Source organism: Periophthalmus magnuspinnatus, chromosome 19 (genome assembly GCF_009829125.3).
Source record: "Periophthalmus magnuspinnatus isolate fPerMag1 chromosome 19, fPerMag1.2.pri, whole genome shotgun sequence".
NCBI classification, from domain to species: Eukaryota; Metazoa; Chordata; class Actinopteri; order Gobiiformes; family Gobiidae; genus Periophthalmus; species Periophthalmus magnuspinnatus.
This window is the reverse complement of record NC_047144.1, coordinates 15,144,628-15,169,086: the sequence shown is the minus strand read 5'-3', so window position 1 is coordinate 15,169,086 and position 24,459 is coordinate 15,144,628. Positions and strand designations below refer to the sequence as shown.

Here is a 24,459-nt window from a genome sequence, read left to right as displayed (position 1 = left end):
GAACCACTTGTTATCGTTTGCCTGGAATGTTCCATAGTATGGCATTAAACTTGCCTTTATGGCTAAAAAGAATACATGAATGAAAAACATGCATTCTTACTGTGAGCGGGGCCGCCTCTCCACAGATCTAACCTGTAGCTTGGCCTGGTATTGCTATGCCATGCTATGGAACATTCCCGGCAATGGAACATTCCCGGCAAAGCATTAACATCTCCATGGAGACAAGCAGGTGGCAGACCCTCCAATGGTTACAGAACTCTACATCAGTTGGATTGTAAACAACTTGATTGTGTCTATGGAGATGTTATTGCTATACCTGGAATGTCCCACAGTATGGCATTAAACATATCTATCATTTATTCAAGTACAAGTGTTTTTATTTCTAAAAAATAACACATGATGAAATGAATGAGCAGGGGCCACCTCTCCATAGATCTAACCTGTAGCTTGTGTCCATGGACATGTTATTGCTTGACCTGGAATGTTCCACAATATGGCATTATTGTCTTTATTGCAAAAAATAATACATTTATGAAAAACATGTATTCTTACTGTGAGCGGGGGCTGCCTCTCCACAGATCTAACCTGTAGCTTGGCCTTGTATTTCTATCTGCTCGTCTCTATGCAGTTAAATCAGTTTGATGCCATGCTGTGGAACATTTCAGGCAAAGCATAAACATCTCCATGGAGACAAGCAGGTGGCAGACCCTACAATGGTTATAACAAGTCTACCTCAGTTGGATTGAGAGTCTCTTTGCTCATCTGCTGCTCGTTTTGTGTTGCAGAGGGAAAGGTGGAGGTGACAAAGGAGGAGATGAAGCTCTGCACTATGGGCCCCGGGCGAGTGTTTGGGGAGCTCGCCATTCTCTACAACTGCACCAGGACCGCCACAGTCCGCAGTGAGTCAAACAATTAACCTAGATGCCCTGCCAATCAACACCAACACAGTCACTAAACCAGTCACACAAAACAAAAGTGACGAGTGACATGTCTTGTCTTATCCTGTGTTCCCGTTGTCCTTGGCAGTTGGATTTTCCGAGTTCTGACTTGTAAATTCAAACTGGAATACCCTTCTATCTCGGAATTCCTACTTGGAAACACATTTCAGAATCCAAGTTGGACCTGAGTTAGAAAATCCAACATGGCTGCACTCTGTGTTTGGATAAACTTTGATATCTGTTAAAATATTAAAATATTCCTTCCTCGAAATCGTGAAATGACTCTGAGAAAATCATGATCTAAATATTTTGGTATATCTCCCAACCCTAACTACAATTCATTTAAATCAGATGCCCTGCCGTTTAACGCTGACTGATAGTGAATGTCTCTCAAATATTATTATTAAGATATCTGCCAAGTATAGTTAAAGGTGCACAGTGTAACTTTTCTGGTGAAGGGTCTCTATGGAGATGTTATTGCTCTGTCTAGAATGTGCAACACTAGGCCAAGTTACAGGTCAGATCTGTGGAGAGGCAAGCAGGTATGTTTTTCATTGTATTTTGAGCATTAAAAACAGAGATAATGAAATAAATGCTCCATGGAGACGAGCAGGAGGCACAACCTCCATTAGAAAAGTTACACAGTGCACCTTTAAACTAGTCTAAAGAGTTCAAATTGCTAAGATATATATTCAAATTCATTTTAATACATGTGGACAATATTTTAGCAGTGTGGGTGTTAGGGTTTTTTTCTGCATCCAAATTTTCACTGCTAATGGAAGGATTTCAGAAAGTGCTTTGTGAACTGCCTACATCTTGGTTTTTAAATATTATATCAGTTCAAAATAGGGTTGTCAAAAGAAAAGTATTCAAAACTAGACACTCATTTGAGAAGGTATCGATACTACAAAAGTCACATTCACACGACATATAATATCTTTAGAATGATCTTGAGCTGTATCAGAACAAGTATAAGACACATAGAGTAGTATACACCCATGGACCACTATGAACCTACTGGACGACTGAGGGATTACACAGATATAAGGCCACATGGGAATAGAAATGAAAGTACTCCCATTTAAATCAGACCTATTCTGCAACTGGGCTTATCAGAGCATTTAACTATGTCATAGTTGTTTCCATCTCATTTACTCTCTCCAAGTTGTATTTGGCGTAATCTTTAATTGCTTATTTTCAAGACATCATTTTATCGATCAATCCCATTTTCCCGTTTTCATCTCCACCGGGACACGCCCTCTGTGACGTACTTACTTTGTTCTTCAGTTTTATTTTCTTAATTGATGACAGGCGTAGGACTCGGCAGCGTCGCGTAGTCATTTTGGTATCATTTTTGGTATAATCCATAGGGGGCGTCGACAGCTACACGGCTCTTTGTTGCGATGACGTTTACAGCGACGTCAGCTCCCGTTGAGCACCTCAGTTTTCTAACGTAGAATTCAGCGGACTTGTTTCTTTTAGTAAGTCGTTTTAGATGAACATTGTGATTTAAAATGTGCAAATTATAACGTAATGATCCATGAGTGTCATAGATTATAACTAGATAGCAGATACAAGCACAATAGGTCTGCTTTAATGTTGAAAATCACGTTCAATTGTCTAAATAGAAAGTGTTTTTGCGTAGACTGTGTACAGCAAAAGGCAAAGCTAAATCAGTCAACTGGACAAATCGTTGGAGTGAAGACGTTTCGCTGCTCATCCAAGCCGCTTCTACACTTCTGCTAGACTGTATATATAAACGGACAGTGAAATAGGAAGTGTTCATGGGCTGCGCTTCCGGCTCCATCGGCTCCAAATAACTTTGCGTTAGAAAACCGTCGCCCCTCTTTCTGTAACTGCTGCTGTCAGACTCATCATTTATGGCTATGGCTTTGACACTATGGCTTAGTCCACTTCTTTACACAGTCTGTTTTTTATTATCATTGTTGTATCTTAATCAGTATCAAGTGTCAAATCTATTCCTCAGTGTTGAAATTCAGTTTGAAATGCTGGTATCATGACAACACAAGTCCAAAATCTACTTCCCGTATCAGATTAGAAGAGAAACCTCTATCTGTTAATGCAAGATTTCCACCAGTTTATTTTTACTAATCTCATTTTTTTGCAGTGTGGGAGTTAGGTCTCTGTCACTGTCCAAAGTCGCTCCAACTTTTTCCTGTTTGTTCTTCACCGCGCTCCGTTACCAGGCAACAGCGTTTCCTGGCAACAGCTTTGGGTCCGAAGACTCCCAGCCTCCTCTCTCCATATTGTTTTTATAAATCGCTTCACGGGCCATATTGATTGTTTAATTAAATTTTACAGTTTAAAACAAATGGACAGATGGACATTTCAAAAGGGAGATATGGAAAAATACATTTGCTCTGGCGTCATAAAAGCGTTTTATTTGCAGGGACGCAGTCACGATTTTAATGAGGAAGTAGCAGAAAAATAGGGGGTTAAATAGTTCTCCATGGAAACCTGAATAATTTACAAAGCTGCAGACAGCGTTTGTCAACAGTTTAAACTCTGGTAGTTGGGTTTAATTGGCGGCATATATTCAACTGTATAAAAGTCAAGTATTTAAAAGTTGTAGTTCAAAAATACTGCAGCTAACTTTGGCAGTAAAGTCGGTAAAAGTAGATTAGTAGTTGTAGTAGTGAAGCAGTTGGAGCTTAGAAGTAGTTATAGTACTAGATAAAGGTTTGCGTAGTTGTAGTAGTAGTAGTGGTGGAAGTGGTCAATAGTAGTAGTAGGCTAGTAGTAGTAGTAGTGGTTTTGGTGATAGTAGTAGTAGTAATAGGGGTAATAATATTCTAGTTTACTTTCTTTGTAACTTCAAAAATACTGAGGCTAACTTTGGCAGTAAAGCCGGTAAAAGTAGACTAGTAGTTCTAGTATTGAAGTAGTTAGAGGTTAGAAGTAATTATACTAGTAGCTAAAGGTTTGCGTAGTTTTAGTAGTAGCAAGTGGTCAATAGTAGTAGTAGGCTAGTAGTAGTAGTTAGTAGTAGTTGTTGAAGTAGTGTTTGTAGTAGTAGTGGTTTTGGTGGAAGTAGTTGTAATAATAGTGGTAATAGTATTTTAGTTTACTTTCTTTGTAACTTCAAAAACACTGCAGCTAACTTTAGCAGTAAAGTTGATAAAAGTAGCCTAGTAGTCGTAGTAGTGAAGTAGTTAGAGCTTAAAAGTAATTATAGTAGTAGCTAAGGTTTGCGTAGTACTTATAGCTGTAGTTAGTAGTATTGTTGGTAGTAGTCGTGGTATGGTATAGTATAGTATGATATAGTAGTAGCTAAACGTTTGCGTTCATTGTGTGTGTTGTTGTTGTAGTAGCAGTTAGTAGTAGTGGTGGTAGTGGTTAATTGTAGTAGTAGTAGCAGCAGTTGGCTAGTAGAGCATTTGGCTAGTAGTAGTAGTAGTATTTAGTATCAGTGGTGGTAGTAGTAGGCAAGTAGTGGTAGTACTTATTAGTATTAGTAGTGATGGTTAGTAGTATTCTAGTTTACTTTCTTTATAACTTCAAAAACACTGCATCTAACTTTTGCAGTAAAGTAGCCTAATGCTTGTAGTCGTTTTGGAAGTAATTGTTTGTAGTAGGGTGGTAGTTGTTGCTATAATAGTAGTAGCAGTAGTAGCAGTAGCAGTAGTAGTTAGTGGCAGTCGTGATAGTTAGTAAAGTATTGAAGAAGTGTGTATTCTGAATCCCAGGCTGATTAATGTCATACTGTCGTCCATTCCCGGCAAAACCATAACATAAAGAAGAAAAGTTACACAGTGGACCTTTAAACCATTTCCACTTTAATCTTGTGGCAGAAACGACACAGCCTGGGAGTTTGTGACCTTTGAGTAAAAGTCCAACATGGAGTCGTGATGGAACCTGAGGCGTTTACAGTTGGTTTTGACACTGGAGTGAACTGTCAGAGCTCGAGCTGCTAAGACCCTGCAGGTATTTCTGTCTCTGCTCTCCTCCCAGACACGGGATTAACTCAGCAAATTACACTCAAGAGTCTATATAGAGCAGAGCGATATATGGTCTGGAAGATAGTGTTGAAATGAACGTTTTAAAAGATAGACGAAAAAGAAAAGAAACTCAAATTGGTACTTCTACATGGCCAGTGGAAATCAGATAGCTAGCTCAAGCAGATTAGCCAATAATTTGATCTGATTTTGGTGTGGGTTGCATGAACTAGAGAAATGTGATCAGCAAAAACACCCGAGGACACGTTTTTAATTTTCGCTTTCTGATTTCTGGAAATTTATATTACACTATTTTCTGATCTGTGTTTTAATTTTGTTTCCTCACCACAAACAGACCTGGAGTTGTGTTTTGTTACATTCACACATGTTTAACACACAAACTCTGCATATTTAGGCTGAGTTCTTCTCTCAAACGGAAAACACTCTGTTGCACCTTGTGATGTCATCATGTGGTAATACAGGAAGTGCTCCACTGTGCTTTTAAACTCCACACACCTTTACGAGAATCATTTGGATGATTTCAGACCTGGAATTGCCCATCTCTACTGAATTACAGGGAAAAGGAGCTGTTAACTTTAAATCTACCACTTCATGACATCACAAGGTGGAACAGAGCATTTTGAGCTTTGGAGATGGAGACAGACTACTAATAAAGTGTTACTCAAACGTGTGAATGAAACAAAACAACTCCAGGTTTTTTGAGCAGGTCACAACATAACATTGCAACATTGATTGTGATATTTAAGCATAATATAAGATGTAAATGACATGAAAAACACAAGATCTGATGTGATTTATTAGCGGGCCCATTATATCAAAGAAAACATATGATTTTGTTGTTTACATGTCATTTTAATACACTTTTTAACTCCATAAATTTGGTAATATTCAGATGTTTAACGGCAGCCCCTGTTTTTCATAATAGCCCTTGTTAACTTACACAGGTGTGATAATCAGAAGGAAATCAGATTACCCTCATCAAATGGAACTATTACTGTGCACATGGCATTTCAGTAATCTGATAACTCTAGAAATCAGATCATGATCAGATTTTTGGAGTGTGTGCAACAGCCGGTGTAATCATCCAAGTGGTATTTCTGCTGGACTTTTGAGGTTAATTTCAGAACTGTTTCACATTCAGCAGGTTAATTGAATCACCGTGAAGACATTTATACGCACATCATATTTAGATAAAAGAAATATTATCTGGCGAATACCCAAAAAAAGATTCATTTTTAGGGTTTTTGGTGAAGACTTGTCATGATAGCTGTAGATTTAAAAGTAATACACATTGTAGAAATAGTAGTAGAGTTGATGACAGTAGCTAGTTGGTAGATTGTTTGTGCACTGATCTGAAGGTTGGCGGTTCGAATCCCGCTCTCAACATAAACATCATTGGAAGAACGGTCAGATCCACATACCCACAGGTTGGTGGTGTGATTCCAGCTCCCACAGATGAATGCTGTTGTTGTGTCCTTGGCCAAGACACTTAACCCACCTCACCCCCAGTCCAAATAGGGAGTGACCGTGGGTGTGCTTCTGGCTCCAATTGACTTTACATTAGAAAACTTGTAACGACTGACAGGAGGGACCAAGCAGACAGAACTCGGGGAAAAGTTTAACAAGGTTTATTGACAGTTTAAAGTGTGCAAATGAAGGTAGATCGATTGCGGAGTTGAGAGCGGGGTGTTTGCCGTGGTCCAGGAGTGGAGTGTGAGCAGCGGAGTCAGAGACGAGGTGAGCAGTGCCGGTGGAGGTGAGCTGGGTCAGAGGTTCGTACCGGTCGTGGAGAGCTGGGTTAGAGACAGAGGAGCTGAGCGGGTCCGGGGAGCGGGATCTGATGAGGAGCAAAAATATCCAACTTAGAATGAGTCACAAAGAGCAAAAACATGAAACTGAGCCAAGCAGAGTTGTACCACAATGGATACGTGGACGATCTGGTCCTGGCTCCTTTTTGTCTTCCCCAGGCGGAGCTTGATTGCTGATTAGTTGCAGGTGTGCGCGGGAGGAGCCCAAATCTCCGCCAAGCTCCAGGCTCAGATACAGAAGGGAGGGGAAAAACAGTGCAAAAGGCAGACTGGGATCATGACGGTAACTGCTGCTGTCAGACTCGTCATTTTGGTCTTAAACTGCTCGTATTAACCTGCTCTACATGATCCTGTTATTTTTATTTTGCTGTTGTGTCCGTAACTCAAGATATGAACATTAATAAGAGATAAATCAGCTGCCTTCTTTCCCTTCCTCAAACTACCATTAGCAACAGGTTTAATCGACAGTGTTGCTTAGTCCACTTCTTTAATACAGGGTTTATAAATGTGTGTGCGAATGGGTGAGTTTTTCCTTGATGTAATGTGCTGTGGGTGCCTTCAAGGTGGGAAAGTGCTATATAAAAAAGTGACCGTTTAGTAAATAAACCTTTTAATTGGGCAGTACTGCAAATCTTACCTGTGTTTTTAAAAATAACTTTTATCAGTGTAATATTGTCGGTCCTTTTCCAGCTTGGTTTCTCTTGTATATTAACACTGACAGTATCTTACATAAGCCACTTCAGAAAATTGCACATAATTAAGATGAAAACGCTTGTTCTAAAAATACTTCTGTCATTTATTGTGCGCTCAAACCAACCCAGAAAACTTCGAAACGTACTTAATTTCACTTCCTGTCTTTCTTGTTCCAATTTGTGATTTATTTAGGAACAGTCATTTGCCAGAAACACTGAGGGGACATATTCTGATTAGCATCTTAACGATCAACCAGGGAACCAGCAAAACAATTTACACTCATCATTTTAATTTAAAATTCTGTTACTTTTCTTAAATTTCCTCAAACTCGTTCCTTCCCAAATCAGTTCTACTAATTAGTCTCGAGATGTATATCGTGTCAAACTAACTCTACAAGGAGATCACTGCTGCCAATGCTGGATGCTAGTTTTATTGAGCCATCTGATGCTTCTGTGACCTTCGAACTTTAAAATTACATATTCGAATGCAGCCGCTAGTCACTGGCAAAGGAAACATGGAGGAGTATTACTTCAGTGTGACAGAACTGGCTAAAACATGAGTCCACTCCTACACATTCCTCAAAAATGTGTTGTTATTATAAGAAACTATGCAACCACAAGAGAGAGTTAGACTGTTAAAGTTCATCAGAGTACTTTGGTTTAAGTAGAAGTAGTAGTAGTAAGTAGTAGTAATCTCTCCAGTCAAATGAAGCTCATCGAGGCTAGCAGTTATAGCGGCGAATTTGGAGAAGTTCCATATTAGGAATTACGACTGTGTGTACCATAGCAACTAGAGAGGCTATTGAAGGTAACGCCCCTTAGCAACACTGTCAATCAGATTGCTAATGCTAGTGGGAGCAACCCTGAGGAAAGAAGGCGCTTCATTGGTCTGTTAATAATTTTCATATCTTGATTCACGGACAAAATATTGAAATAAAAACACCAGGATTAATATCAATATTTTAAGACCAAAGTGACGAGTCTGACAGCAGCAGTTACAGAGAGAAGGGCCACAGTTTTTCAATAGAAAGTGAATTGGAGCCAGAGTTGATGGAGCTGGTGGCGCCCATGTTCACTTCCTATTTGGAAAGCAGCGGCTAGCGGGTTAACCATGTCCATTTATATATACAGTCAAATAATTTTTTTCCCCAATGCAACCCATTCCACTTTCATATGTGGAAATAAATGTCATTCAAATCTGATCTTTCGCAAAGTGACTGAACACACAAGTCACATTTATCTGACTTTTACAGCAAAAAGAGTTTTCTACCATGTTATAACGTGGTTGCCTCATCAAAAACATGCCTGAAGAGGTTTTAGATGTCATCCATGCATGTTTCAGTAATTTAGTGATCTCCTCTGGGCCCTATTTGTACCCTCCTTATGGTTAGCTGTAAGATTCTGTCCAAAGCTCCGCCCACAAGCCTACGTCACCCACACTCCCACATGACAGTTCTGCATAAATATACAAAAACATGATGCAAAACTGTACACAGCAACTCGACAAACAAGATGTGCAGTAGTTTCATTAGCAGGATGCACGCAGATTTTGTTGTGATATCGCTCTGAAGGGGGAGACTTAGCACAAAGAGCAAAGAAATGTAAATACGTTATTTTTTGGAGAATATATAGGTAATTTTCAAAACATTAAAAGGAAAAATGGTGATCTAAATATGTTGTGTTAGCAGTTAACAGCCCATAGAAGTAAAATACCCCTTCTTACCAATTCAAACAGCAGTGAAGATAAAAATAAAATGACATTTTGGAAACAAAAGTGAGTCAAACATAAAATAACAACTTGCTAAGAGATAAAAAAAACAAAGACTAATTATATATTAGCTGTATTGTTGTATATCTGTATCATAATGTGACAACAACACCACTAACACCACACTATATAACTCAATTTTTGGTTTTGAGTCTTAATTTATTTGCAGTGTGAATAGCCTCTCCAAAAAAACCCCACACAAACAAAACAAAAAAAACCATCCCAAACAACCCAAAAACATCAAAATTGGGGAAAAAAAAAAAAAAAAAATTAAGCCTTGGATCACTTGTCTGGCGAGCGCATCAGAAAACTGTCCAATTTTGGTACAGCAAAGCATGAAATCTCCATGGAGACTGGACCCCCATCCATAAACACACACACACACACACACACACAAACAGGAAAAGTGACATAGTTTAGCTTTATTTCTGTGGTCTTTCCTGTTCCATATTATACAATGTCTCTGAGTCTTTTGCCGAGTCACATTAAAATCAATAAATACTGACAGATAATGGAGTGGACACTTTACAAAGGTTAGCTCCAGATAGTGATCACAGCGCTCTGGTTGCCACGGAAATATGTTAGCTTCTGTTGCTATGGGCTAAACGCTGTGACACTTTTATGTTTTATTTTATGGTGTAAGTTGAGATAAGGCTGTAGACGACGCATTTGTTTGTCAAAGTTACAGCTTGACATATTAACTAAAGCCGTATTTGCACTGGATTAGTTTTACATAGGGACCTGTTGTAAATTTCAGTGATTATGAACATCACCTGTGTTCCTAGTCCATGTCTGTAAAAACGTCTGTACAAATGTCAATAAATTTTACCTAATGTAACTTTTAAGAGCTGTTTCATCTGTTATTAATGTTCATATCTTGAGTTACAGACACAATAGCGAAATAAAAACACCAGTATGACCATAGAGCGGGTTAATATGAACATTTTAAGACCCAAATGACGAGCCTGACTGCAGAGAGAGGGGGTGACAGTTTTGTAATGTAAAGTGAATTGGAGCCAGAAGCACAGCTCATGCTCACTTTCTATTTGGAACGCGGCGGATAGCAGGTTAGCTATGTCCATTTATTTAAACAGTCTATGGTCTCAACCAGGTCTTAACCACACAAATTGCCCATTTGCCCAATGAAGACCTAGTTTCTAAAATGTTCCTGCTCCATTGTACATAAAACTCACTTTTTGCAAAATGGACAGAGTGTGGGAGTTTTTCTATTTTTGACCTACTGTAATTCTGCAAACTTAGAGCTCTTCAGGTGATTCTAGTCCCATTTCGTTGTTTTCCTAACCCTAACCTTAACCATTTTACATTTACCTTAACATAATCTTGTTCCTAAACTTAACCAAACCATAGACTCTATATATAAATGGACATACCTAACCTGCTAGCTGCCATGTTTCAAATAGGAAGTGATGATGGGCGCACTTCCAGCTCCATTAACTCTGGCTCCACTTCGCTTTACATTGAAAAATTATCGCCCTTCTCTCTGTAACTGCTGCTGTCAAACTTGTCATTTTGGTCTTAAAAATGTTCGTATTAACCCACTCTACATAATCCCGGTGTTTTTATTTCGCTATTGTGTCTGTAAATCAAGATATGAACATTAACAACAGACAAATCAGGCGCCTTCTTTCCTCGAAGTTGCTCCCAATAGCGTTAGCAACAGGTTTGATTGACAGCGTTGCTAAGCGCCCGCTCCCTGCTAAACCAGTGGTGCGGGCAAGAAGAGGCATTACCTTCATCAGCCTCGCTCTGGATTGGCTCTTTGGTTGCTACGGTACTCAGTCATAATTTCAAATATGGCACTCGACTCCAAATTGTCCGCTATAACTGCTCTGGCCTTGATGAGCTTCATTTGACTGGAGCCGAATGCCATGGGTGAAGTCACACTCACTTAGTCCACTTCTTTATACAGTCTCTGAACCAAACCTTAACCATAAAAATAACTTTGTTCCTAAACTTCATCACTTTTAACAATCACAGGAGACCATTACAGTTACACTGGATTATTTTCCATTTGAATAAAACTTGAGCTGCTGTTTTCCTCCGTCTCAGTCGTAACAACCACTGGTCTGACAAACAATAACAAAAAAAGTTTCGACACATTTTCCCCATCTAAACAAACTTCCTGAAGTCTGTTCGTCTCCACGGCAACGCGCTGGCTGTCTCCACGGTAACCGTCTCACTGTTGGGGACGTCTCTAGGCTCAAGGCGCTCACTTTAATTGTATTTACTCTGACGAAGTTAACAAAATTAGACTGACAGTTTCAAATCTCTCTGTTATTGTTAATTTACTTTAAAACTACTGAATGTTTTTAACAATAACTAGAACTAATTGTAGTAGGGTAAGTAAACATTTTAAGACAAGTCAGTCAAAGAATATTAATTTTTGTTATAATAGTAATTAGAACAAAAAAAAAAGATAACATTTAATTAAAAGATGTTAAAGATGCAGTATGCAACTTTTCTGGTGGAGGGTCTGCCACCTGTTTGTCTTCATATTGATAAAGACAAGCTGTTGGCACCACCTGGACAAATACAGGTCAGATCTGTGGAGTGGTGATATGCCCATGGGGATGTAATAGTGTGATGAGTAATAAAACACATGCTCACAAACTGCAGAAACTTTTCTACAGAAACTTAAGTTACAATGATTCTTTCCCAAAGTCCTCTCTCTCTCTCTCTCTCTCTCTCTCTCGCTTTGTCTGCTTCCCTCCCTCTCTGTCTCTCGCTCTTTTCCCTCTCTCCTCTCACTCTCTCTCCCCCTCCACTCTCCCTCCCTTCTCTTTTCTCTCTTTCCCTCTTATTTTCTCTCCCTCCACCCCTCTCTTCTCTCTCTTCCTCTCTGTTTTCTCTCTTTTCTTCTCTCCTCACCCTCTCTCCATTTCTCCCTCTCTCTCTTTCCTTCTCTTTTTTCTTCCTTTTTCTCTCCCCCTCTCTCCTTGTCTCCCTCCCTCCTTTTCTCTCTCTCTTTCCTTCAATCTCTCCCTCTTTCTCCCCTTTTCTGTCTCTCTCCCATCTTCTCTTCTCTCTCTTTTCCTCCCTCTTTCTCCCTCCCTCTTTCCCTCTCTCTCCTTCCCTCTCTCCCTCCCTCCTTCTGTCCCTCTCTCACTTTCCCTTTTTTCTCTCTGTCTTTCACTCTCTCCCTCTTTGTCTCCCTCCAGCTTTCTCTCCCCCCTTCTCTCTCCCCCTTCTCCTATATTTTCTTTTCTCTCTCTTTTCCTCCCTCTTTCTCCCACCCTCCCTCCCTCTCTCTTTTCCCCCTCCCTCCCTCTTTTCCCTTTTCCTCCCTCTTTCTCTCTCTCTCTCCCCCCCTCTCTCTCTTTGCTTCCCTCCTTCTCTCCTGGTTTCGTTTGTGATATCAGTTACACAAAAGGTCCTCCTTCCCTCTTTTTTCCCTCTCTCTTCCTCCTTCTCTCTTTTCCCCCTCGCTCCCTCCCTCCCTCTCTCCCTCCTTCTCTCCCTCTCTCCCTCCTTCTCTCCTGGCATCGTTCGTGGTATCAGTTACACAAAAGGTCACATGACTCGGATGAATCGTGATCCGGCCTCAGTCAATAGGAGCTTATTAACAAACAGCACATTATAAAGTCCATCACATGAAACAGCAACAAAACAACCATTTCTCTTCATAAAAAACTGTGAATGACACGTCCACGATCACACCGTTTACATCTGTCACACCGTTTACATCAATCCCACGTTTACATCAATCACACCGTTTGCATCAGTCTCTTTATATCACTGTTCTCATAAGAATTCATTTGCATTATGACATTACATAATAGATCATATGTGGGTTACACTGATGGTGCGTTTAAATTTGTCAAATCACTATGCAGCTGGTTAACAGCCGCATGCCGTATAAGATAAAAAAAAAAAAAAAAAAACATGCTCAAAAACATGTATATACTTCATTCACTTCAAAAATATCAAACAGGTAAAAAAACAACAACATATTTTCGACAAAAGCAAAGCGTCTTTATTTTCGACAAAGGTAGTTGTTGTGTTGTGCTTGGATTATTTGGGTGTTTTTCACTAGCCTGGCTCTTGCGTCTGTACAGAGGGCTACATCATTTGGGACGGCTCTCGCTGAAACTAATGATCAGAGCGTTCAAACAAATACTGCACACCGATTGGTCGAAACGTCACAACAGCAGAACAAGCTGAAAAATCAAACTTTAGTTCAAATCAGCACAAAGCTCTTCCCTCTGCTCGTTTTTGTATTTGTATTATTTTGCGTGTATTTCCGCTAAAATAGGCAAAAATACAGAGGATATCTGTTGGCGTCTGTTGGTGTCTGTTGGCGTCTGTTGGCGTCTGTTGGTGTCTGTTGGCGTCTGTTGGTGTCTGTTGGCGTCTGTTAGCGTCTGTTGGTGTCTGTTGGCGTCGCTATGTTCGTTGTGGTTTGTTTGGTGCTGGCTCTGCCCAAACCACTGTGCTGCCCTGTGATTGGTCAGTTTCTGTGTCATCAGTGTCATGTGTTCAACTGAGTCAGAGCTGGAGAAATCATGAGAGCTCACGGTGCTGGCAAGTCTTTCAACCAAACTTTCAGAAAAAATGTTGTTATGCATCATGTAAAAAGGTCATTTTTTCTTGTAGTATTAGTTATTGACCAATTTTGCATGGCTTGACCAAAATAGTTTTTGTTAATTGAAATTCACTGAAGAAAATCCAAAATTGACTTTTCATTAAAATAAAAGAATTAGACAGAAAATAATGACATATATTTACTTCTCTTCCTCACTCCCTCCTTCCCTCATCTCTCTCTTTTCCTCCCTCCTTCTCTATCTTCCTCTCTCCCTACCTCTCTTCTCTCTCTCACTCTCTTCTCTATCTCCCTCTCTTTTCTTCCCTTTTTCCTCCCATTCCTTCTTTTTATCCTTCTCTCTCCTTCCCTCTCTCCCTCTTTGTCTCCCTCCCTCTCCCCCTTTGTCTCCCTCCCTTTTTCTCTCTCCCTCCTTCTCTCTCTCCCCCCTCTCTCTCCTGCTGTCCCTCTTTCTTTCCCTCCCTCTTTCCCTCTTTCTCTCCCTCTTGCTCCCTCTCTCTCTCACTCCTTCCTTCTTTCCCTCCTTGTCTCGCTCTCTCTTCCTCCCCCTTCTCTCTCTCTCTTTGTCTCCCTCCCTCTTTCTCTCCCTTTCCCTCTCTCTCTCCCTTCCTCCTTTTCTCTCTCTTCCTCTCCTCCTTTGTCTCCCTCCCTCTTTTGCCTTCTCTCCCTCTCCCTCTTTATCTCCCTCTCTCACTCTCCCTCTTTCACTCTTTCTTTCTCTCTCCCTCTGTCTCACTCTCCCTCTTTCACTCTTTCTTTCTCTCTCCCTCTGTCTCACTCTCCCTCTTTCACTCTTTCTTTCTCTCTCCCTCTGTCTCACTCTCCTTTCTTTCCCTCTCTTTCTCTCTCCCCCCCTTTAGACAGATAATAATGATTATAAACTTTAACTTATAAACTTTAATCAGCCTTAATTGATAAAGATTGTTTTAAGAGTGATGATAATAATAATAATAATAATAATGATAATAATAATAATAATAATAATAATAATAATAATAATAATAATAATAATAATAATAATAATAATAATAATAATTATTATTATTATTATTATTATTATTATTATAACTCCTGACTCACTTCAGTTTACATGTTTACTAAACCTGAATTCTTCTTAATCACTGTTAATAAACCACTTGTTCATTATGATTTAAGTCTTTGTTCATGAAGTTGTCATTATAAAGTGGCACCAGCTCTTTTCTTCTTCTTCTTCTTGGAGTGATACCAGAACTTTGTTAACAAGGCTCCACCTGCGCACACTTGTTTCTGGGGGAGTATTTTCTGTAGCGGATTTGAACATGAAGTGAGGCTTTTCCGGAGCTTAGAAAAGTGAAATCTCTGTGAGAAAAATGACTTAGATTTGAACAACAAGCCTCGCTCTGTCAGTGCAGCTAATTTCCCAACGGAACCCAAAAAAGTCACTGGGAAAGACATCACTAGCCTGTCCTCGCTCTACACAGTCGGCTCTCTGACGTCAGTAGGGATTTTTATTATTATTTTGATTAAAGTATAACCAAAATATCTAATGTCCAAATGTTTTTATTTTTATTCTACTTATCCTAGCGTTCTATTAGATTTAAAGGGCCCGTATTACACTATTTTCAGATCTTTGTTATAATGTTGTTTCCTCATCACAAACGTGTGAATGAAACAAAACACAACTCCAGGTCTGTTTAACACACAAATCCTGTATATTTAAGCTCTGTTCCACCTTGTGATGTCATCATGTGGTGATACAGGAAGTGCTCCTCTGTGTTTTTAAACTCCACACATCTTCACTAGAATCATTTGGATCATTTCAGCTCTGTAAATTGCAAATCTCTACTGAACTAAAGCTAAAATGTAGATGTTAACTTGAAAACTACCACTTCATGACATCACAAGGTGGAACAGAGCATTTTGAGGTTTGGAGATGTTCCAGACTAATAATAAAGGGAATAATAAAGGGTTACTCAAACATGTGTAAATGAAACAAAACACAACTCCAGGTATGATTTTGAGGAGATATCCACATTATAACATGGCTTAATCTCACAAAAGTCAGTTTTGCGTAATATAGGACCTTTAACAAGTTACGTATGTTTGTTTAACACTTACATTTTTACCCTATGGTTCAGCATTAGCCATAGTGTTTAAGTATATATATGTATAATTTAGTTGGAGCGCTTTAACGTTGGAACTCTCAATGTTCAGCTGGGAAATATCTGCCCTCCCAGTCGCTTGGAACACAGCGTTAGTCCTTACTCTTAAAGCAGACCTATTGTGCTTGTGTCGCTCTATAGTTATAATCTCTGACACCCGTGGACCTTTATGTTATAATTTGCACATTTTAAATCACAGTATTCATCTAAAACAACTTAATAAAAGAAACGAGTCCGCTAACTTCTTCGTTAGACAACTGTGGCGCGCAGTGGGAGCTGATGTCGCCGTAAAATGTCATTACAGCAAAGAGTCGTGTGGCAGTCGGCGCCCCCTATGGATAGCTGCATATCACATTAGCGAGCAGTGGATTTTTTTTTTTTCCATTTATACCAAAATGAATATGCGACGCTGCTGAATCCTACACTATCATCGATTAAACAAATAAAATTGATGGGCGTGTACAGGTGGACGTGAAAACAAGGATAAATCTGCAAAATGGCGTCTTGAAAATAAACGATTAAAGATTATTCAAACGTGAATCACTTCAAATACAACTTCAAGAGGGTCAATGAGAAGCTATAAGATGGTTAAAAGCTTTGAAAAGTCAATTTTGCAGAATAGTCAGCTTTAACACTAATAAAAGAACGTATTAACTGAAAATAAATCGACAATAATATGACATTTCATTGTATTTTAAAACCCCATTCTGAATTCGTTTAACCTGTTTTATGTGGCGTTTTCTCATGTTTTCTCCTTACAACTTTCAGGCTGATGTTGCTAATTTTCGTACTTTCCGAACTCGTCTCCATTACCTCTGCGCTATAACTTTTATCTCCCCTCTCTGGGCGCCAGTTTAAACTCCAGCACAAGTCTTTAACCATCGAATTATTAAACCTGTTTCCAGGCAACAGTTTTACCTTTGTGGTTTTATTTTATTACTAACCCGATGCTAATGTGCAACGGTGGTCTCCGCTTAAATCTCAAAACGTAATATGATTTAAAAAAAGAAGGGATACAGATTGGAAATGAGAGAGAGAGAGAGAGAGAAAGAGAGACAGACATCAGGTATCCATCCGCTGTTGCCATGGCGACGCTAACTGTACTCGTCGGGATACTGTCTTCAGATGGTCCTCTCCCACGTAATGTTAACAGTTATAGCCCCAACAGACCTCATCATTTCCTGGTTCATGATTGTAAGGGTGCTGCAGTGGATCATTTTTGGTCTAGAAATTATTGTTATTTTTTTTTTTTACGACTTTAATAATGATAAGATACACAAAAAGTCATAGCCCGTACTTATATTGCATCAGTTAAACTTTTTGTTTTCATTTGTTGTTATGTAAAGATATTGGGTCTTTGCATAGTAACGCCCGGCAACCGCACTGTTAGCATCACTACTTCCTGTCCAGTTTTAGCTCTTTCTAAAATTATAATATATTTTTTTATTACGCCATATCTAAATGTTTTATAAGGCAAGGCAAGGCAAGTTTATTTGTATAGCACAATTCGTACACAAGGTAATTCAAACTGCTTTACAGATTAAGAAAGACATTAAAATCACACAAATCAAAACATAAATAATCACCCAATCTGCAACTCTCTCACCCACTCGTTTGCACCCTTTAAAAACTCTCTCTCGCACTCTTTAAACACTGTCTTGCTCAGTTTAAGAACTTTCCCATTACTTTACAAAAAACTTTCCTGTCACTTCTCAAATACTTTCCTGTCACTTTACTATGTCTAATAAAAGTCCATCAGTCCATGTTTCTTTTGTCATCATAAAATTACCATTAAAGGAGAAGAGTGCAGAATAAAAACCTTTCAATCGTATGCACAGCTAAACAGAACCGTTTTGAGCCTGGATTTAAATATTGTCAAAGTAAAGGCCTGTCTCACATCTTCAGGAAGACTGTTCCAAGTTTTAGCTGCATAAAACTTAAACAGTCCTGACTCTGGGCACCAGCAGGAGGCCGGTCCCTGAAGTCCTCAAATTGTGAGATGGTTCATGTGGCACTAACATGTCGGAGATGTACTTTGGACCTAGGCCATGGAGAGACTTATACACAAGCAGAGCTGCTTTAAAGTCTATTCTTTGAGCTACAGGAAGCCAGTGCAGAGACCTGAGCACAGGACTTATGTGCTCATACTTCCTGGTTCTAGTCAGGACCCGAGCAGCAGTGTTCTGGATGTACTGCAGCTGTGTTAAGGCTCGTTTGGAGAGGCCAGTGAACAGGCCGTTACAGTCGTCTAACCTACTGGAGACAAATGCATGGATAAGTCTCTCCAAGTCTGGTTTTGACAGTATACCTTTGATTTTTGCAATGTTTTTTAGGTGGTAAAAAGCTGCAGATGTTATTGATTTGATGTGGCTGTTAAAGTTCAAGTCTGAGTCCATTATTACCCCTAGATTTCTAGCCTGATTTGAAGGTTTTAGAGAGAGACTGGAGGTGACTGCTGACACTTTCTCTATGTTTCTGTGGGCCAAAGATGATGACTTCAGTCTTGTCTGAGTTTAGCAGAAGAAAGTTGTTTTGCCTCCACACACTGATCTGTTGGATGCAGTGGCAGAGTCAATCCACTGGTCCATATTCACCTGCTGCCAGTGAGACATAGATCTGAGTGTCATCTGCATAGTTGTGGTAAGACACATTATTGCTGCGTATTAACTGGCCTAACGACAGCATGTAGAGATTGAACAGCAGGGGTCCCAGGATTGACCCCTGGGGCACCCCACAGGTCAGGGACATTTTATCTGATATACATTTTCCAATTTCAACAAAGTACTCCCTGTTTTCTAAATAGGACTTGAACCAGTTTAGTGCCGTACCAGAGATGCCCTCCCAGTCCTCCAGTCTCTGTAAGAGGATCCCATGATCCACAGTGTCAAAAGCAGCACTCAGATCTAACAGGATCAAGACTGAGACTTTGCCTGCATCGGTGTTCAGGCGGATGTCATTTGTCACCTTGATAAGAGCAGTCTCAGTGCTGTGGTGGGGTCTAAAACCTGATTGGAAGATATCAAAGGAGTTGTTCATTTCGAGGAAGTTAATAAGTTGTTGGTAAACAACTTTTTCGAGGACTTTGCCTAAAAATGGCAGATTTGAGATTGGTCGGTAATTGTTCAATATTGTGGCATCAATACTGCTCTTCTTTAGGAGAGGCTTGATAACCGCAGTTTTCAAAGCACTTGGGAATGTTCCAGATTGAAGTGCCATAATAACTATGTGTGTGAGTGGTGATAGCAAACTGTTGAGCACAGACTTTAGAAATTTAGTGGGTAACACATCGAGGCAGCATGTAGATGAACTCAGACTGGTGACAATCTCTTGGACAGTTTTATCAGTTACAGGTGTAAAGTGAGTCAGCTCTAAGTGTCTAGGTGGGTGCTGGGTTGTTATTTGCGTTGTGGAATTTATGGCATTTTCAATGCCCTGAACCTTGTCATTAAAGAACACTGCAAACTCATTGCACTTAGATGTGGAAATTAGTTCTAACGGCAGTGGAGCTGGGGGGTTTGTTATTAATCTGTTTACCGTTGCAAACAGGATACGAGAGTTGTTACTACAACTTCCAATAATGTCAGAAAAATACCTTTGCCTTGTTCTACATAAACTGTGGTTGTACATGTGCATCTTTTCTCTGTAAATCTCATAATGAACCTGGAGCTTTGACTTGCATCATTCCCGCTCGGCCCTCCAGCACTCCCGTGTGGTCTTCAAAAATTCAATAAACTACTCAAACTAACAATCTGATTTCAAGCCTTTTTAAAATTACACCATGTAACTTTTCTAGTTGAGAGTCAGAGCTGGAGAAGTCATGAGAGCTCATGGTGTTGGCAAGTTTTTCAACCAAACTTCAGAAAAAAATGCTGTTATACATCAGGAAAAAATGTAAATTCTTCTTGTAGTGTTTGTTATTGGCCAATTTTGCATGACTTGACTTTTCATTAAAATAAAAGAATTAGACAGAAAATAATGACATCAGATATTTACTTCCCTCTCTCCCTCTCTCATCTCTCTCTTTTCCTCCCTCTTTCTCTCCCTCGCTCCCTACCTCTCTTCTCTCTCACACTTTCTTCTTTATCTCCCTCTCTCTTTTCTTCCCTTTTTCCTCTCCCTTCTTCTTTCTCTCCCTTCCTCTCTCCCCCTTTGTCTCTATCCCCCTTTCTCGCTCTCCCTCTTTGTCTCCCTCCATCTTTCTCTCCCTCTCTTCCTCTGTCTCCCTCTCTCTCCTCCCTCCCTCCTCTCTCCCTCTTTGTCCTCCTCCCTCTTTATCTCCCATCTCTCTCCCTACCTCCTTCTCTCACTCTCTCCCTTCCTCCCTCTTTCTCCCTCCCTCTCTCTCTCTTTCCTTTTGCCCCTCTTTGTCTCCCTCTCTCTTTCTCTCCCTCTCTCTCTGTCTCTCTCGCTCCCCTTCCCTCCTTCTCTCCCTCTCTATTTCACTCCTGCTGTCTCCCTCCCTCCTTCTCTCTCCCTCCCTCTCCCTCTTTCTTTCCCTCTTTCTATATCTAAATGTTTCATAATTGTGTGGTCTTCAAAAATTCAAAAAAACTACTCAAAATACCAATCTGCTTTCAAGCCTTTTTAAAATATACACCATGTATCTTTCCTAGCGGAGCGTCCGTCACTTACTTGTCTCCATGGCGATGTATTGCTTTGGAATGTCCCACAGTATGACATTGAACGTGTATGTATTTATATATCGCCACGGAAACAAGAGAATAACACCACCAAGCTAAATCTGTAGAGAGGCAACGGTAAGAATGGATGTTTGTCAAGGTTTTTAGAGAAATGCCAGATAGATATGTTTAATGCCATACTGCAGAACGTTCCAGGCAAAGCGAATACATCACCACGAGCAGGTAGCGGATCCACCACCGGGGAAAAAAATGTTACGCAGTGCTCCTTTAAGTTATTACTGCATTAGAAAGATATAAGATAGCATTATATTGAGTTGTTTTTTTCCTTCTTTCCGCTCTGCACAAAATGGACTTACTCCCTGTGAAACCTAGCATTAAATATGTACAAGCCGCTGTTATCTAATTAGCATCATTATAAACTTGAAGCGCGGAGAGTGCTAATGTTTTCTGTGTAAAGTCCTGTGGTGCCTCATGAGATATTGATGTGTCTTTTGCAGCTCTGACACATGTGAAGCTATGGGCCATTGACCGTCAGTGCTTCCAAACCATAATGATGAGAACTGGCCTCATCAAACATAACGAGTACATGGACTTCCTCAAGAGGTACCCGCCACAATAAGAGCCCCTTTTATACAGGCTACTAATATGAAAGAGCATCAGAAAGAGGGTGAAGTGTGTTCCCCTTCAAGTGTTAAGGAGGACCAACCAGGCTAAGCTTGGGCTGGTCCTGTTATAGTCCTGGTTTAGTCCTGGTCGAGTCTAGGTTTAGTTCCAGGTTTAGTCCAGGTTGACTTAATGAGTACATGACTTCTTCAAATGGTACCCGCCACAATAAAAGCTTGTTTTAAAGTTACACGCCATTCAAGCACTTAGCAGAACCAACTGGGCTAATCTTGCGTTGGTACTGTTCTAGTCCTGGTTTAGTCCTGGTCTAGTCTAGGTTTAGTTCCAGGTTTAGTCCTGTTTTTCACAATGAGTACATGGACTTGCTCAAGAGGTACCCGCCACAATAAAAGTCCCTGTTTAAAGATGCACGTCATTAATTTGAAAGGGCATTAGATAGAGGATGGAGCGTGTTTTCAGTGGTCTCCCATTCAAGTACTAAGCAGGACCAACCAGGCTAAGCTTGGGTTGGACCTGTTCTAGTCCTGGTTTAGTCCTGGTCTAGTCTAGTTTTAGCTCCAGTTTCCTGTTTCCCATAACAGGTACAGGGACTTGCTCAAGAGGCACCTGGCATAATAAAAGCCCCCATTTAAAGATACATACCATTGATCTGAAAGGGCATCAGGCTTGTTGGGTATTCCCAGTGGTTTCCCATCCAAGTACTAACCAGGACAAACCCTGCTTAGCTTCTGAGATCAGACGAGACTGTGGTACGGAAAGATGCAGATAATCATGATCTATACAAACCTATACTTTAGCTTCCAGTCTTTATAACACAGAAGCATTCACACTTGTCCTGGTTTGGGCCTAGTTTAGTCCCGATATTGGCTTGTGTTGGTCCTGTTCTAGTCCTGGTGTAGTCTAATTTTAGTTTCAGGTTTAGTCCTGGTTTAGTCCTGGTCTAGTTTAGGTTTAGCTCCAGATTTATTCCTGTTTCCCATAACGCGGACATGGACCTGCTCAAGAGGTACCCGCCACAATAAAAGCCCCCGTTTAAAGTTACATGTCATTAATCTGAATCTGCATCAGGCATATTGGGTGTTCATAGTCCTGTTTTGGTCCTGGTCTAGTCTAGGCTTAGTCCCGTTTCCTATATCGAGTACATGAACATCCACATTGTTACCCGCCACAATAAAAGCCTGTTTTTAAAGATGCTCATTATTAAAATGAAAGGGCATCAGACCAAAACACTGCAGTTAAAAGGAGGTCTTTGTAACTACTTCCCCTAACATTAAACTGCAAAATAATAATAATATAAAAGACAAATCACTTTGAAAATATTCCACCAAGATGAAGCAAACCACGTCATATGTCACAGTTTGTAGACAGATGTGGAATACCAGCTAAAGCCCTCAAATATCAACTCCGTATGTCATAATTATCCATTTTGCACAATCTATGAATTTTTAATACTTTTATTTTTGCCTGCAGCGTTCCCACTTTCCAGAGCCTTACCGAGGAAACGCTCAGCAAACTGGCCGACGTCATGGAGGAGGTGAGACGGACATTTAAGGTTGTCGAAAGTATTTCAAATCAGAAGCCATATTTAAGGTCCCATATTACACTGTTTTCTGATCTATGTTATAATGTTGTTTCCTTACCTCAAACAGACCTGGAGTTGTGTTTTGTTTCATTCACATGTTTAACACACAAACCCTGCATATTTAGGCTCTTCCCTCAAACAGAAAACACTCTGTTCCACCTTGTGATGTCATGTGGTACTGATTGGTAATGAAATTAGGATTTTTAATATGTATTGGCCATAAACTGTATAAAGAAGTGGACTAAGTGAGTGTGACGTCACCCATAGCGTTCGGCTCCACTCAAATGAAGCTCATCGAGGCTAAAGCAGTTATAGGAGTACGAACATTTTGAGATCAAAATGACGAGAGCGGGGCGACAGCTTTTCAATAGAATGCGAACTGGAACCAGAGTCAATGGCGCCGGAAGAGTGCACATGGTCACTTCCTGTTTGGAACATGGAGGCTAGCAGGTTAGCTATGTCCATTTGTATATACAGTCTATGACACTGATCTGCCCAGGGACTACAGATGGAAAGTAGCAGCTGCTAAATCTGGTACAAATCATCTTTTGTTTTGAATTATTAATGCATTTGTACATGGTCGCTGACAAATTGAAATACCAGATGAATACAAATATAAATGAATTAATTGCTTACCAATATAAAAAATGCACAGACTTTATGTTCGCAACTGGGAAAAACAAATATTGACAAAGCAACCTTTTAAAATGTTTTTCAGAAATGAAATCAATGGATGTATATTGATTCAGTTATAGAGAATAAATTGTGTTTTTCTCTGTTTTAGACTCATTACGATGACGGGGAGTTCATAATTCGACAGGGGGCCCGAGGAGACACCTTCTTCATAATCAGTAAAGGAATGGTAACTATCACACAGCTGCTTCAGGCCTGCTTCAATATAGATACTCTATTTATATGTGGAAGACGCTTGAGAAATGAACACTGGGGGCGAGGTGGGTTAAGTTTCTTTGCCAAGGACACAACAACGTTTGTGGGAGTGGGATTCAAACAACCTACCTTCAGATCAATGGACAAACGCTCTACCAACAGAGCTACTGTCGCCCTTATCTTTACCTTTTGTCCTTGCTCAAAACAAGCCCAAAGCCTCATGTTTGTTCCCTCAGTTTAACCTTGACAAATGAACCGCTAGGTACACATGAGTAATACTATTAGGCCTATCTGCTACCAGTAGTTTATTATATTTTTGTGTCATTTATGTCACGTTTCTAATACTTAAGGAGCAAAAATGTAAGAAATTGATTCGTATTGCGACTCTTGAGCAAAATCTGTATCATTTTTTAAATCAGTATCACTATATTTAACACTTTAACCACTAGAAGGAAATACTTTAACTTTTTACTCTAAATGTAAATTTTTAAGCAGGTACTTAAATACTTTTACTTAAGTAGATTTTTTCATATGATATTTGATTACTTTTTACTTTTTACTCTGTATCTGTACTTTTCTTTGAGTAACAAAATTGAGTACTTCATCCATCACTGAGTTTAAAGTTCAGTTGTTTTTTTAATGACCATTTAAGGAGGTGGAGGAGAAGCAGCCAAACTAGTAAAGCTGCAACTACTGGGGCAAATTTGGACTAAATGGATATTAAAATAATTGATATGAAATCAAATGGCAAGAACATAATGTATATAAATAATATATATACAGTATATAAAAACAGTTTGCAAAATTTACATCCAGAGGAAAGAGTCATAGTAGTAGTGG

The 24,459-nt window shown here is 39.8% G+C and overlaps 1 protein-coding gene across 1 annotated transcript in view; it reads left to right on the top strand.

Moving 5' to 3' along the window:
- LOC117387497 (cGMP-dependent protein kinase 1) overlaps positions 1-24,459 on the top strand; it is a 100,342-nt gene that overhangs the window by 48,087 nt on the left and 27,796 nt on the right. Inside the window, exons 3-6 of the mRNA XM_033985011.2 lie at positions 786-899; positions 21,023-21,128; positions 22,620-22,683; positions 23,516-23,593. Of these exons, the coding sequence (XP_033840902.2) occupies positions 786-899; positions 21,023-21,128; positions 22,620-22,683; positions 23,516-23,593 (362 nt within the window). The remainder of the gene's footprint in view (positions 1-785; positions 900-21,022; positions 21,129-22,619; positions 22,684-23,515; positions 23,594-24,459) is intronic.